We start from the raw sequence: 14,255 nt of genomic DNA on the forward strand, positions 1-14,255 counted from the left end.
GGAGCAGGACACCTGGATACGAGCCCATCTCTCCCACTGACTAGTGACCTCGAGCAAGCAACTTCGCGTCCCTGCGCCTCGGCTCCCGCGCTGGCTCCGCCCCGCACACAGCTGTGTGAGGCTCGGGGCAGGCCAGCTGCATGTTGCTAGGGAAGCCCGGACGGCTGAGCCCAGAGAGCTGAGAAGCAGAAGGGAGCCTCCGACTCCACTCCCTGCGGGAAGGAAGACACACGAACTCTCCCCAAAACGGCCTTAGTCTACCTAGTTCTGGAAACCAAACTGGAGGCCGAGATGACGGTGTGTCCATTTTCAGAGCTGACAAATGATGGTCCAGATGGCATGTGGGGCTTCAGGTACACAGATTCTTGGCTGTGGTCTTTGTGTGGTGACTCATCAATCTCTGGCTCACCTGAGCTTCTTTATAGGCACAGAATGTAGTTTTAGGACCATTTCAAACTGCTTTCTGTTTGTTTGTTGGTTGGTTTAAGCACTACTAAAGAACAAATTCATCATGTGATGTTCTTTTCTAATTCTTTCTAAGCTATAAGTGATCACACATGAAAAGCTTTTTATGATGAGGCATCCAGCCACGCATACGTAAAACCCTTCCTAAGCAATGACTGTATGTGGGCTGTGAGTTCCGTGACTGCGTGGCATCAGCTGTGAACCCGGGGAATTCGAGGACAGGACTCACGATCGGACATCACAGCCTGTGCTTCCTGTTCTGGCTGCCCACTGTCACCTGCCCAGGGGCAGCAATAAACCTTGGATAGGAGGAGGGGCTTTTCGCTCCTCTGCCTTTCTGCTCCCTGCCTGATGATGTCAGCATCTGACCTCAATTAAAAACATTTCACGGCAGGAGGACACGAGAGCCATGGACAGGACGGCACCGAGCGTGGCCAGCTTTCTCACGGCTGCTCCACCCTGCAGCGGCGAGGCGCAGAAGCTCTCTCCCCTTCCCTGCCAGGAAGCACGCCGCCAGTGCGTCAGGCTCTGCGGGTACCCGCTGGCACCCCACACTGACAGCGGGGCCTAGGGCCTGGCGAACGTACATACCTCTTCGCAGATGAGACACACACGTCGGAAAGGGAACAGTGAATACATTTCCAAATAAGCAAGCAGAGTTACCCTTCCAACGTCCACTGGTCACAGGGACCCCTACGTTGTTTCGTAAAACTCTGTCGTCAAGCCAAAGCCATGCAGAGCAACACAGGCGGGGCTGCCATTCGCACGCACACAAACCCAGCAGGAAGTGCTCACTTTCTCCCAACTGCTTCTGCAGCATCTGCAGCTCCTGCTGAGCCTCGGCCAGGGAGACCGCGGGTGTCTCGCAGCAGCCAAGGGGGGGAGGGCCAGCGGGGCGGAAGCTGGGAGCCGTGGGCAGTGGTGCCTGGGGGAGGCTACCCAGTGTGGGGATAAAGGGGGAATGAAGGCCTAGAAACAGAAAGTCGGGGAGAGAGTAGACATATTGTTAGAGAGAAAAGGAGAGAAAGGAACGAGTCAAAAACGGAGAGGATACGTTCCCTGACCGGCTGTCTCCATGGGGGGGGGGGGTGGTGTCCTTCATCGTGGTGCTGGCTGGGCTGGCTAAGAGTGATCGCTGCCACCGCCAAGGGTGAGCCCTGCTACCCAAGAGGCTGGCCTGGCTGAGCCCCCGCTTCACCCCTGCCAGGGCTATGCCGTATACAGATTCCATGCTCACCCTGCAAACAACTGGCTCCGGAAGGCAAGGTGGCATTACTGTGACCCCGGCAGCTGGCGGTCCCAGGCCAGCAATCCCAGCACCAGTCAGGGGAGCTGTGCGGGAATGCTCCCCAGGGCCCCTGGGTGCTGCTCCCAGCATGTGCCAGTCCTGCCCCGTGCTAAGACTCTCCCTACACCCAGAACGCCTGCTCTGAAGGCGTCAGGGCTCACCCTGGGGTGCGGGGGCAGGAGAGGACTGGGCTGTGGGGAAATTTGCATTACTAATGTATGCAAATCAAGACTCTGATGGAAACAGATCTCAGAACCCCAAATCAACACATTCATTCACCAAACGAAAAATAGAGACCTCAGTGAAGCAACCTAGACACAGCGGCTTACAAACCTGTCTGGGCACTCGAATCATTTAGAAAAAAGTCTTAATGTACACAGATTCCTCAGGCCCTAATGTGGACCTACTGAATCGTGACCTCTGAGAGTAGAGCCTAGGAATTTGCATTTAAACAAATCTTCACAGATGATCAGGTGCAACACAGCTGCAGATAGGTCTTTAAGAACCTTGGGAAGTTCCGATGTTTCAATCTGCTTCCTCTTTCCTACAGACAGTTACAGGGCAGGTAGCCCACCGAGGGAGCAGGAACTAAGACCGACGTGCGGAAAATGTCCCACGTGGCAGAAAACGATTACATTCTAAAACACATCTCTCGCCCCAGGATGCTGATGCAGGATCAGAACAGTACTGCAAAGACCCCGAGCTGCCCGTGACAGTCCCCTAGGGGGACATGCTGATTTTAAAACCCCTGGCCTCCTGTTCTGTTTGAGCCCGAGGCATTCACGCAGGGGTCGACCGTGCTGGGCGAACCGCCTTTCCCCACCGCTTCCCGGTCAGGCTGCTGCCCGCTTGGAGCAGAAACTGAGCCCAGGCTCAGAAGAGGCGGACACGTCCTCCTCCTCAAGACTCCGGTTGGTAAGTCGGCAGGAGAGATGGGGGCGACGGAAGGAAAGCACCGTGCTTTCTGGGGCACCTCTACACAACTCCGACCTTGCCACCAACCACACTGCAGGCAGCCGGCCAGCTGCGGTGGGGGTGGGAGGCAAGGACGAGGCTTGGCCCTTTCGCTGCATCTCCGGGGCAGAGCTGTGATTGAGCAGTGCACCCCAGCAACTATGCCGAGGCAGGTAAATGAAATGTGCCCCTCTAACTGGCCCCAGGACACACAGCACGTACACATCGAGGCCTGCCAAACCACACAGAAATCCTCAGTGATAACTAATGTGAGTCTGAGGATTCGGAGGCCTCAGCTGGCAGTGAGCAGCTCCGCCCTCTGCAGGGGCTGCAGCAGATACAATGGGCGGCACGTACAGGGGGCAGTAGATGTTCATTTCTTTTTGTTCTTTGGCTACAGTAATCCTGGGAGAAACATTTTGCTTCTGTTCCCCAGGGCGAAATGAAAGAAAAAAAATGAAAATGTTTGTTTTTAAAATGATTTAGCCAACTGCTCGTCAAAATTGGTATGCAGCTCAAAGCCTGCTGTGATGACTTCCTTTTTCCTAAAACGTTTGAAACACAAAAAGTCGGAAACTATTAGCAAATTAGGTTGGCCTCTTGATTTAGTCGAGGATTTGATGCACATGAGCCCCTAGCAGTGCAAACATCTGTCCTTGAAGAACACGGTCAACCAGGCAGCTGGGGGAGAGGAGCTGAGCCCTGGCCAGTGGCGGTTGCATACCTGGATGGGCCTGGCTGGCCTCCTGGGGGCGTTTCTGGGGAGCAGGCAAGCTGCTGGGGTTGCTGCTGGGTTCGGCCTGAACCCCCTGAGGTGCACTGGTTGCGGATGGTTTAGAAGACAGTACAGCAGAATGACTTGAATGATGGATGGAATCTACAAAACCCATGAATGAAAGGAAATGTTTGATGTTCTGCAGAGAGCTGGAGCCTGGCTCACAGCTGCCCCCTGGCGCCAGGGGAGGACGAGGACGGAGAGCAGTGTCCGTGCCCTTGTCTGCAGACAGCTCTCGCGAGATGAGCCACCTTAGAGGTGACACTGGGGCTCAGAGCCCTGAAACCATTAGAATGGCACCTCCAAAAATACCAGGCAAGACCAGCGGCATCTGCGGACATCCACAGACACCCAGGGATGCTGTCCAGCAGCTGCAGCTAAGATCACGGCCAGGAGGTGACGTGTGCCCTCCTGAAGGAGGAGGGCAGCCGGACAGATCTGCGCTCATGAGGCCGTGGGAAAGAAACGTCTCCCGCGACCCTCTCGCTCCCCCCCGGTGACCTGCAGCACGCACGTGCCGGTGGACACCCGGCGACAGGGCTAACTCGGAGAGTCCGGAGCAGAGCAAAGATCCCGGACCCCTGGGGCCTGTGCTCGGTGCCTGGTCCCAGAGCCGTGTTCGGCCTGATCCACACCAAGGTGGGTCTCTGAGGCCTGGTATGGAGGTCACCTGTCAGCCTAGATAAAGCTGGTGCCACTCAGCAAGTGGCGGCTACCTGAATGACCGGGCGGAGCTTTCTCCTCGTAGTGCGTGAACTCGCTGGCGACGTCCATGTCAGAGCAGGCTTCCAGCTCCTCGGACAGGAAGGAGGAGCTGCTGGGACAGCGGTGGGAGTCGGACAAGGCGCGGCTGCTGGAGGGGGTGAGGGACCCCGCGTCCAGCCTGGCCTGCAGGACTTCGATCACTTTCTCCTTCTCCTGCAGCTCCCTGCTGAGCCTAGTGGGGGGGAGAGAGCAACAGGCGAAACCAAGGTCACCGGACCAGCTGGACCTGACTGAGGCACATGGAAAAAGTCACAGAGGTCAAGGGGACCATTCCTGCGGAGAATGACGGAAATAACCCATCTCTGCTCAGGGGGAGAGAGCAGGCGGGTGCAGAGGGAGGAGAAGGGATGTCTCAGTGCACTGGCCACACGGCACATGGCGGGCCAGTGGAGACCGAGCTCGCCCTCTAAGATGCTGCTGCTTCGAGTGTGGTCCCCACCACGGCTGCAGTCTGAGAGCTGTCAGTTACCAGTCTCCAACAAGCCGAGTACAGAAACCACAGGTAAGCCTGGGAATCACGTAGCAGTTGGGCACTGCCGTGACATCCGAGAGCGTAAGTGAAGTATTCTGGAGGACGGAGGGACAGACCACGTATGTGTCTGTGATGGGTTAGAAATGAAAATCAGAGCAAAAACATAAACACTTTGTCCTTCGTCACGGATATTCTGAGAAGCACTGTGTGGTCTAAAGCACACTCATGACACAAAGGGGCTCGAACCAGTGGCCGCGACAAACTCCGAGCCCGTATTTTATTGCTCACTATAAAACTAGATGCAGTGACTCATTGAAAACTGGTTTCTAAGGCAGTAGCCTCCCAGTGATTCGCAGCATCTCGGCCTTTTTCACCAGGAACTATAACAGAATCCTTTTTTCCCAAGGAAATCGAGTGGCTATAAACTTATTACCAACTCAACACGGGGCAAACCAGGTTGGCAAAAAGTACACCCTGGCCTTTAAACACACGGAGGCAAAACAGAAGAGCCCCTCGGGGCTGCAGAGATCCCCTGAAACCTGGTTAGCTCACATTCACTCAGACTGACTGTAGGTTCCTATGCCTGGAGAAAAAGTATGCAAATAGAAATCAGTAGAATTATATCAAAGGAGAGTAAAGCGTTCCATGAAAATTCATTGATTACAACCCGCTTTCCCCACAACCCCAACTGTGAGGCTGCGGCCATGCCTGGCCCGTTGGGCCTTGTTCCTGATCCCTTTCCAAGGTCCTGTTTTGAATTACCTGAGGGCCAGCGGCTCAAGTCCAGCTTGATCTTTCTCACTTTTATGATCCTCTGCAAAACAAATTCAGAAAGAAGCAGTAAGAAATTAAACAGGTCCCACTTCACACGTTATAAATGCAGGAGCCTATTGGGGTACAGAATAGTGGTTACTCTGTGCGTGTCCAGGATATGGGGGAGGGTTATTCTGGGAGATCCCAGATTGTGTCATTAGAGGAGACCCAGCTGGCCCTCCTAGCTCACCGGCAGGCCTTCCCTAACCAGCTGGTCGCCATCGTGACTTCCCCTGCCCTAAATCAACGGGAAGAAGTTTAAAAGGCACTTGCCTGGCCTCCTTCTGGAACATTCCAGCCTCCACATCTGCCACAGACTTATCTGTGGCTGTAGGGCTGTGTCCCATCATAGCTTGCTCTGAGGGGATGACTAACAGCCCTGTCCCACCTCTGCACCTGCCACCAGGAGGTGGCACGGTTGCCCCCCCAAAGCTGATCCTGCTGTACAATCTCAGGTGCTCTCAGGAAATTCTTTCTAAGTAAAGGGCTCCAATAATAACCAACATTCGTAGCCCTTGGACTATGACCTTCAGAACCTAAACCCTGCTCAAAAGGGCATGGTGCTCTATCTACATTGGATTACATTCGTGTACGATACCACGCAACAAATGACGAAACAGAGAAACCGAAAAAGGTAAGTCATTTGCCCAGAGGAAGTTAACAGCAGCATCCAGGCTGCAGCCTGCGTCTTGTGGGGCTGAGTTCAGGGCTCTTTCACCGTCACGAGGTCCTCTGATCCCATCTCCCTTTCTCCCCCTTGGCGCTGGATGAACGCAGCCTCCTTCCCTAGGGCCACATTCCATGAACGATGACGTTTCTACAGTTGTAACCATGGCCTCTCCAACCCAGTCCCTCCTGTAATGGCCCTCGTCTCAGTCCCCGGGGGCTGTGGGCGGGACTGAGAGTGTCCCAACACCCTGGGGTCCACTTACTGGTGCTGAGTTTGCTGGTGAGCCTCTCTATCAGCTGGCTCCCCTGGGCGAGCTGCTCCCGGAAGCTCTGCCCCAAGTAGTAGTCGATATCGTTGCTCCTCAGAAGGTCCTCGAAAGATTTCACTGTATCTTTTGCATGCTGGGTGAGAAGATAACAGATACCTCTCCCTTCTCGTATTCTCTGGCGTAGGTAGGATAGTTCTCGGGCCTGATCCTGAATCAGGAATCATATTTCCTGACGCAGACAAGAAGAGGAAGGAGTAAGAATGGGAAAGAGTGCCTGATACGTTGTCGGGACTGCCACACACACTTCCCTGAGAACATCGCTAAGGAACGCCCCCAAGCGGCATTTTGGCACATAGACCAAAGGAGGTATTTAAGACTCGGGTCTGCTCTGAGAAACTATTGCAACCAACAATTTATGCCACTGTTCTTCCCCTGTTTTATATATGTTAGTCATATGCCCAAAATGAATCATAAGTCCTGTGGGGGAAAGACGGTGCCATATTTTACGCCCCTTAAAGCACCAGTACAGTGGAGACTGACAGTTGATAGTCAATAAATACTAAATATATTTATTGAGTAGGTACAATAAAGTATAAATAAATACTAGGTACCCAATAAATATTAAAAAATTGGGGCGAGTAGAATCACTCAATCCTAGGTCTGGACAGGACCTGGCACATCTGTTTCTAAGACCATCTGCACCGTGGCAGACTGTATTTGCACAGACGGCCATTACACGGCCCCCGTTCCATCCCGCGTCTGCCGTGAGGCTTTGCTGCTCTTTCCTCAGCAGGTAGAAGCTCTTCTCCACCCCCTTCAACCTGACTGGGCTCTGTGACCGCTTTGGCCAAGATGATACAGTGGAAGCGATACTGTGCCCAATCCTGGAGTAGCCCTTAACTGGCCTGGAATATTCCATTTCCTGTCCCCTGGAAGCTGGCTGCCACGTAGGAGGGAACTACCCTGAGCCCGCCTTCCTACAAGAAGCCCGAGCCAGGAGGAGAGGCCCTGGAAGGCAGGAAGCCACGTGGAGAAAGAGAAGCCATGGAGCAGTCACCACGCGCATCAGTGCAGAAACCAACGTGTCTGGTCCAGCTGGACCTTTCAGACCCCTGCCCTCTACCGTCTGATGGCAGCCGCATCAGAGAGCCCGAGCGAGAGCCACTCAGTGAGCCCAGTCAACCCACATTGATTACTGTTCGAAGCCACTAAATTCGGGTGGCTCGTTACTCAGCACAGGTGATCAAGACAGACACCGAGATGGATGTGTATCTGGTGTCTTTCGGCACAAAGTGTCGATCACAATAATAATTATGGCAAATGGTACTGCGAACTTAATATACGTTAGGCATTATAAAAGCACTTATGCGAATTCATTTAAACCCAATAACCACCCTTTGACATAGGTTCTCTGATCATCCGCATTGAATAAGTACGGGAACAGGCTCAGAAAGATGAAGTGGGTTATATAGCGAGTAAGTGCCAGAGCCAGGATCCACACCAGGCAGCCTGACCCGACTTAATCCCATACTGTACATACTATCACTTCACCAGTAGAGTCCTAGGAGGGCCTCCCAGAGCCCTGGTACCCCCAGACTGGGCCACCATCCAACGCCCTGCTGGTTGCCCATCTGTCCTTCTGACCTCAGTCTCCCACTGAAATAAGTGCCTAATGGGTTCTCCTCCCAACTGCCCGGCCTCCCCACCACCGGCACAAACCGAGACACACGCCACAGCCAGGCGAGGCCCCGCAGAGCGCCCTCCGTACCCGGGCCACGAGGCCGATCTCAGCTCCTCCGCCAGCTTGTCCCCCGGTCCGGTCTTCGGGAGCTGGGCCTCCAGCTGAGACACTCTGTGGATCAGACCCTCCAGCTCCCTCTTAGCCTGCAGCCCTGGAGGGTAGAAAGCCCCAGCGCCATCCGACAGCCATCCCTCGTCCTCGTCGGTGACGCTATGGGGTGAGGAGGCCTCGAGGGTGCCAATCGCCTTTAGTTTGCGGGGCCTCTCCAGACTCGATGAATAATCGCTTGTGACCGAGAGGGACCGGACCCGGCTCTTGAGGTTTTGAATGACCTTGTTGGCCGTCTGCAGCTGGGCCTTCAGATCTCTGATGTCCTTATGGAGGACGGAGATGTCGTCTGACTTCCCACGTGCCTGGAACTCGTCCTGCTTCCGTAGCTGGCTGCCCAAGGGCTTCCTCCCAGGGGGACCGGCCAGTGCCGAGCCCAGGCCCCCCTGCTCGGAGCACGGCCCCTCCATGGGGACTGTCTCCCTGAGGCCATCACGCTCCTCACACTCTGCGAAAAGACAGAGACGCCCTCCTGAGCAAAGCCGGGCAGGCTGCCGCCGCCACTCCCCTCCCAGGGAGGCAGGTCGGCCACGAGGACACTGATCGTGAGAGCGAAGCCCACGCAGGCTCTTGTGCAGCCCCGGCTCAGGCTGGCCACGTGCGGGCCACGCGGGGTCACCCTGTTTCACTGAGCATTTTGTCCTCCTCTCGATTTCAGTTTGGTAGGTGTCTTCGCAGTCCCAGTCCTTTTATACTAGAAAAACCACTTTTCAAAGGCTCCTCTGGTCTTTCCACCAGTAAGTAAGCCTTACTATTTTTTCTCTATAACAATCAGTTGGCTAGAACACTTTTTTCTTTAACAGCAGGATGCCGAAAACTAATTGCAGAAATTCAAATTTACACTTACCCTCATTCTGGGCAAGACTTCTCCCAACTTCCTGTCCATCTCTGGTCCCATGTCCCCTTGGGTCTCCAGCACGCCCTCAGCCCTCCCACTCGTCAGGTGCGGGGCTGGCCAGAGGCACCTGCACACGAACGCGGGCCCCGGGGAGGGCAGGGTACCCACGCTCGCGCTCTTACCGGGGCTGGTGCTGTCCTCCCGCTCAGCCTCATTCTCGCTTCGGCCACAAGTCTCATAGCCCAGGTCCTGCAGGTCCACCTGGACCTGCTTGCTGTCCTGCTTCACCAAGGACTCGCCTGCTCGGAAGAGACAGAGGGTGTCACCTGCACCCTCAAAGTCAGGGGCACACGTGCTGGCCCTGGGGGGCAGGGAACTCAGGTCCAGAGTGGGACAGGTGCTTCCTTGGACCCAGGTGGTAAAAGAGACCACCTGCTCCAGGTGGCAGGTCCCTCCTCCACCAGCATGAGCCTGTGTTTGCCACTGATCACCTCGCCTACAGGTAACCGAGGCTGAGTTGGGACAAAAATCTTTAAGACAGGTGTTGTATACTCTCACCTGTAGATGCCCCAGTAAAACTAGCAAGTCCTTCATCCACAGAGGCTCAGTAAATATCTGAACTAGAGTACATCTGGATCTGTACCGTCCAATAAGGCAGCTACTAGCCACACGTGACTTTTTTATATTAGATGAACTGAAATTAAATAAAACTTAAAGCTCTCAGGTTGAACCAGCCACATTTCATGTGCTCCGCAAGCACATGTGATAGAGAGAACGTTTCCATCACTGCTGGAGCTCCTACTGGAAAGCACCAGCTCTAGCCCAACAAAGACGGTATGTTTTTGAAGAGCCTGATGCAGTGCAAAGAGGAGCAGAGAGAGCAGTCGGTTACTGTCACACAAGGTCAGGCAGTTTGCTGACTCCACCAGGAACAGCCGGACCTAGATGGTCGCCTGTCTCTTCCTTACTTTCACTGCCGACTTGCTTTATCCTGCTAGCCTTCTCTGCCACTTGCAAACCGAAGTTACATGTCCACTCTCACAATTCTAGGACCACGGTCAGGATTAAGTTTGTTTTGAGGTTGGGGAAGACACGTGAAGCGTGCAGAACATGTAGCTTCTCAGGGAGAAGACGGCCACTTTGGCGATGGGGTGCTGAAGACTTACTGAACATGGCTCTGTATTTCTCCAGCTGGTTGGCCTGGGCAAAGACAGTGGCTTCTGATATCAGCAGCTTCTCCTGGAGATCCTGGTAGCGCTGTCTGCATTGAGCCAGCTGGGAGCGCAGGTGCTTGGTGGATACTGGGAGGCTAAGTCCTGACTGAGGCCCAGGGACACAGGCCCGGGGCTGGTTATTCAGCTGTGAAAGGAGCCAGCACAGAGAAGAGAAGGGATCAGGGCAGTCTGAGGTCATCTCCCAGGCAGCGAGAGCCACCTCCCCTTCTGAACCCTGTGGCCTTTGCTCATGTGTCCGTCATAGCTGTTCATGCCGTTTGGCAGCGTCTTTCTAGACAGAGCTCCTGGAGAGCTGGGATCATGTTTTATTCATCTCTGCATCTGCGGCACAGCACAGTGCCCGCCCACGGAGGGGCTCTGGGTAAAGGTTTGTTCGATGGTTGAAAAAAGAAGGGGTAGAAACCTCCACTCATCGCTCCCTCCACTCCCGCCCCGGTCGCCCTCGGCACCCTCTGCATTCTCCATGTTACTTAAGCGTCGGCAAAGCCCCTCCCTGAGGAGGATCCTGACAATCCCTTCCGAGACCCAGGGACAGACACCCGTGATGAGCCGTGACGGAAATGGCCGTGATAAGGAAGGGGTGTCATCACACACCGCCCGTCTGGGCCGCCTTGAACCCCATGCGCCCCTGTATCGCAGCCTATTGAGGTGATCTGTTTTTGTGTCATCTTTCCCTTCCATACCGAGTACCCGAAGGGCAGAGACCGGGTCTTCCTGCCTGCAGCCACACCTAGTGTGCCATCTGGAAAATCAACCACTCAGGACATAGTCACAGAAAGCTAACTACTGGAGAAATATTTACGGGACAATGGTGGCAAAGCCTTTCTAAGGGCTGCAAGTGTGCGGAACATTATCCCCACTGCTGTGGCCCAGAGGTGCCCTTCCCTCGGTACCCCTTGACCCAAGGTCAAAGCTGACACCCCCTCCCCTCCCCCAGGGCCTTTCTCCCCGTCTAACCCCACACTTACTTGGTGGGCATCCGCGGCGAGGGCACCCCCGAGGCCGAGGCCCTGGGGTCCGGGACAGGGCCTCGCGGTCACGTCCTCCTCCCCTCCGCGCTGGTGCAGCCCAGGACAGCGCCCCGGCTCTGCGCTCACCCCGTCCACCTCCCCGGCCAGGCGCACGAGGAGCTGGGGACTGAGCTGCCTCCGTCCTTCCTGGCTGCTCAGCACCAGCTGCTCTTTGAGGAGGCTGATGACGTTGCGGGCGTTCTTCAGCTTGCCCTGGAGCTTTCTGAGCTCGGCCTGAAGGCTCCTGTCGTTCGGCCCCGCTTTGGCCAGCGCAGCCTCGCTCTTCTCCTTGTCCTCCTCGATCTCCCATCCGTCGGACATCGCTTCTCCCATCTGCTCTTTCAGCTCCGCATTCTCGAGGCAAAGGCTCAGCACGGTGTTCCTGCGGGAGACACGGCGTCGTGGGCTGGGTTGGCGTTTGGCCTCCGTTCCCAAGAGCCCCTTTCACCTACATCTCAGGCCGTCACAGATCAGAGACACCCCCGAGCATGACGCCACTTCAGAGACCCGCGACAAAGACCTGACTTTACAGATGAGGAGACCAAGGCTCGGGAAGAGCAGCAGACTTGCCCACACGGCCACGGATCCTTGGTGGCAGGCAGCACCGCCACTCAAGGTCTTGGACTCAAGATGCCAGCACAGTTGTCTGTGCCTGTGCCACACGGCCTCATGCCCTAACTTGCGGTGGCCTCTGGAATAAACAAAGGTACTTAAACTGTTAAGAAAAAAATAAGGGCCTCGCCAGGGACGAATTTTTTTATTATTTTGAATTCTACAGTTCTATTAATGACCAGCAGTCAGTTTTCAAACACTAGATGAAAAACTGGGAGCTAGGAACACGGGAGAAATAAATAATACCAATCAGAACTGTAATCGAATGTACTTAAGAAATTACAAGGACATTAGGCTGAAGCAAAGGTCCCCTTCAGTGCTAATATTATTCTATGCTTCAGGGATGTTTTAGGGGCACATAATAGGCAGGGCAACAATAGAGTATGGATTAGAAGTTGTACATCTGCATAGCTGTGCCGAAACCGGTGGTCCCCAGGCTTTTAGGCACCAGGGACCGGTGCTCCTATGAGAATCTAACGCCTGATGATCTGACGCGGAGCTGAGGCGGTGATGCCAGCGCTGGGGAGCGGCTGCAGATACAGATGGAGCTTTGCTCACCCGCCCTCCACTCATCTCCTGCTAACAGGGTACGGATGGTACCGTCCGCGGCCCAGAGGTTGGGGACCCCTACAAATGCATGGAGCCTGGGATGGGGACCAAGAAGCCCCATGGCAGCACGAATGCCCTGGCTGCAGCGAGGGGAGTCCCTCGGCTAGGTGGGCCTCCCCTTCCCTGGGGGGCATGTCCTACCTGATGTGGGCCACAGAGGAGAATCCCGCTTCCTCAAGTTGAGCCTTTAGCTCTTTCAGCTCCCCCTCAGCTTTCCTCTTCCCCTCCAGGTGCTGGTGGATCTCGGCTCTCAGGTGGAGTATCTCCTCCTGGAGAGCCCTGTTACTCTCGCCTCCTGTCGCCGAGGGAGGCGGGAGAGACACGTTCTGGGGCTCCGCGGCTGCCAGACTCTTCTCCAGAGCCACCTTGATGAGCTGAAAGAAAATCGTGGTTTAAAGTTAGGTCGGTGAAGAGGATCCAGGAGGAGCACCAGATCGCAATGGCAGTCCTTAATGGGGATAAAAAAGGCAGATCCAAAGCTCCCTCACTCCTAGGATTTCCTCAGCCATAAGGTTTGGGCGGGGAGGACTCGCCCTGGAGCAGGGAGAAGTGTTGCCATAGGCAGGAGAGGACAGTCCAGAGGTGGGTGAGGGAAAAACACAAGCTCTTAAAAACGCATGCAGAGCAACGGGGTTGAAACGGAACTGGAGGGTGTGACTGCTGTGATTCTTCTCTTCCTGAGGGGAAACAGGTCCCCGGGGGTCTTCTCCCAAGTCAGAAAGCTTCAGCAGCTCCAGACACTCCGGTCCTTGAGTGCAAAGATCCCCGGAGCCTCTAACTCAGACTCTAAAAGAGGACGATTATGAAGGGGCACTCAGGGCACTCAGGAATCAGGAGTCACAGTCACAGAACGAGAATTGGGCGGAGCCGCAGGTAAGACAAGGCACGCTCAATTTCATGGGCAGCAGGAGAATCACACCCCACAACTATCAAGAAGTGAAGGTGAGGCCACCTGCCGAGAGCCAACTTGCTGGTTAACCACCCTTTGGCTGGGGCTGCCATCAAACTCTACAAATCTCAGCATGTGAGAAGAAAACAAGGCAGAAAAATGTTCCTAACACTTTTTTTTTTTTTTTTAGGATATTCTCGAAGTTACTTCTCAATGTTCGAACTAAAGCAGCTCGTATGGTTTTTCCTCAAAGGAGAATTTTCAACTTTTAGACTTTCTTCTTGTTTATCTTAGGCTCCTCTCCAGTTTCTCCCAGGCTTTTAGGCGTGAAGAGGGTAAAACCTGAATGTGATAATCGACTTAGTGTATGACTGATTATTTTAGCACGAGAATTTGCCTGTCTGCTGATACTAATCTTATATCCCGATGTCATGTTGCCTTTTCCTCTTGGTGGCAGCATTTTGGGGTTTACTTCAGGTCAATTTTGACCTCCCAATTTCCCACTTGTCCCCACAGCTATTCCTGGGCCATGTTATTTGGCATCTTTTATCTCTAGAAACATTGTGACTTGTACTTGTCACTTATAAATTCATTTTGGCTATATAGAATCCTTTCTCAATAATCAAAGTCATCAAAATATGTATGTGGCCCTCCATAAATCATGTAGTGGCCACTTGATTAGGGACAATTTGTAGAGTTAATTATATGCTTTATTTTTTCATGCAGCTCACAAATATATTAAA

General features: G+C 54.2%; 1 protein-coding gene across 1 annotated transcript in view; it reads right to left on the minus strand.

The window, feature by feature from the left end:
* The window catches only part of LOC105297809 (myomegalin-like), a 64,753-nt gene that overhangs the window by 12,584 nt on the left and 37,914 nt on the right, over positions 1-14,255 (minus strand). Inside the window, 10 exon segments of the mRNA XM_023535310.1 lie at positions 3,432-3,584; positions 4,199-4,419; positions 5,482-5,533; positions 6,465-6,689; positions 6,692-6,699; positions 8,239-8,767; positions 9,340-9,456; positions 10,324-10,516; positions 11,361-11,784; positions 12,765-12,997. Of these exon segments, the coding sequence (XP_023391078.1) occupies positions 3,432-3,584; positions 4,199-4,419; positions 5,482-5,533; positions 6,465-6,689; positions 6,692-6,699; positions 8,239-8,767; positions 9,340-9,456; positions 10,324-10,516; positions 11,361-11,784; positions 12,765-12,997 (2,155 nt within the window).

The sequence above is a fragment of the Pteropus vampyrus genome, unplaced genomic scaffold, assembly GCF_000151845.1.
Source record: "Pteropus vampyrus isolate Shadow unplaced genomic scaffold, Pvam_2.0 Scaffold6, whole genome shotgun sequence".
In the NCBI taxonomy this organism is placed as follows: Eukaryota; Metazoa; Chordata; class Mammalia; order Chiroptera; family Pteropodidae; genus Pteropus; species Pteropus vampyrus.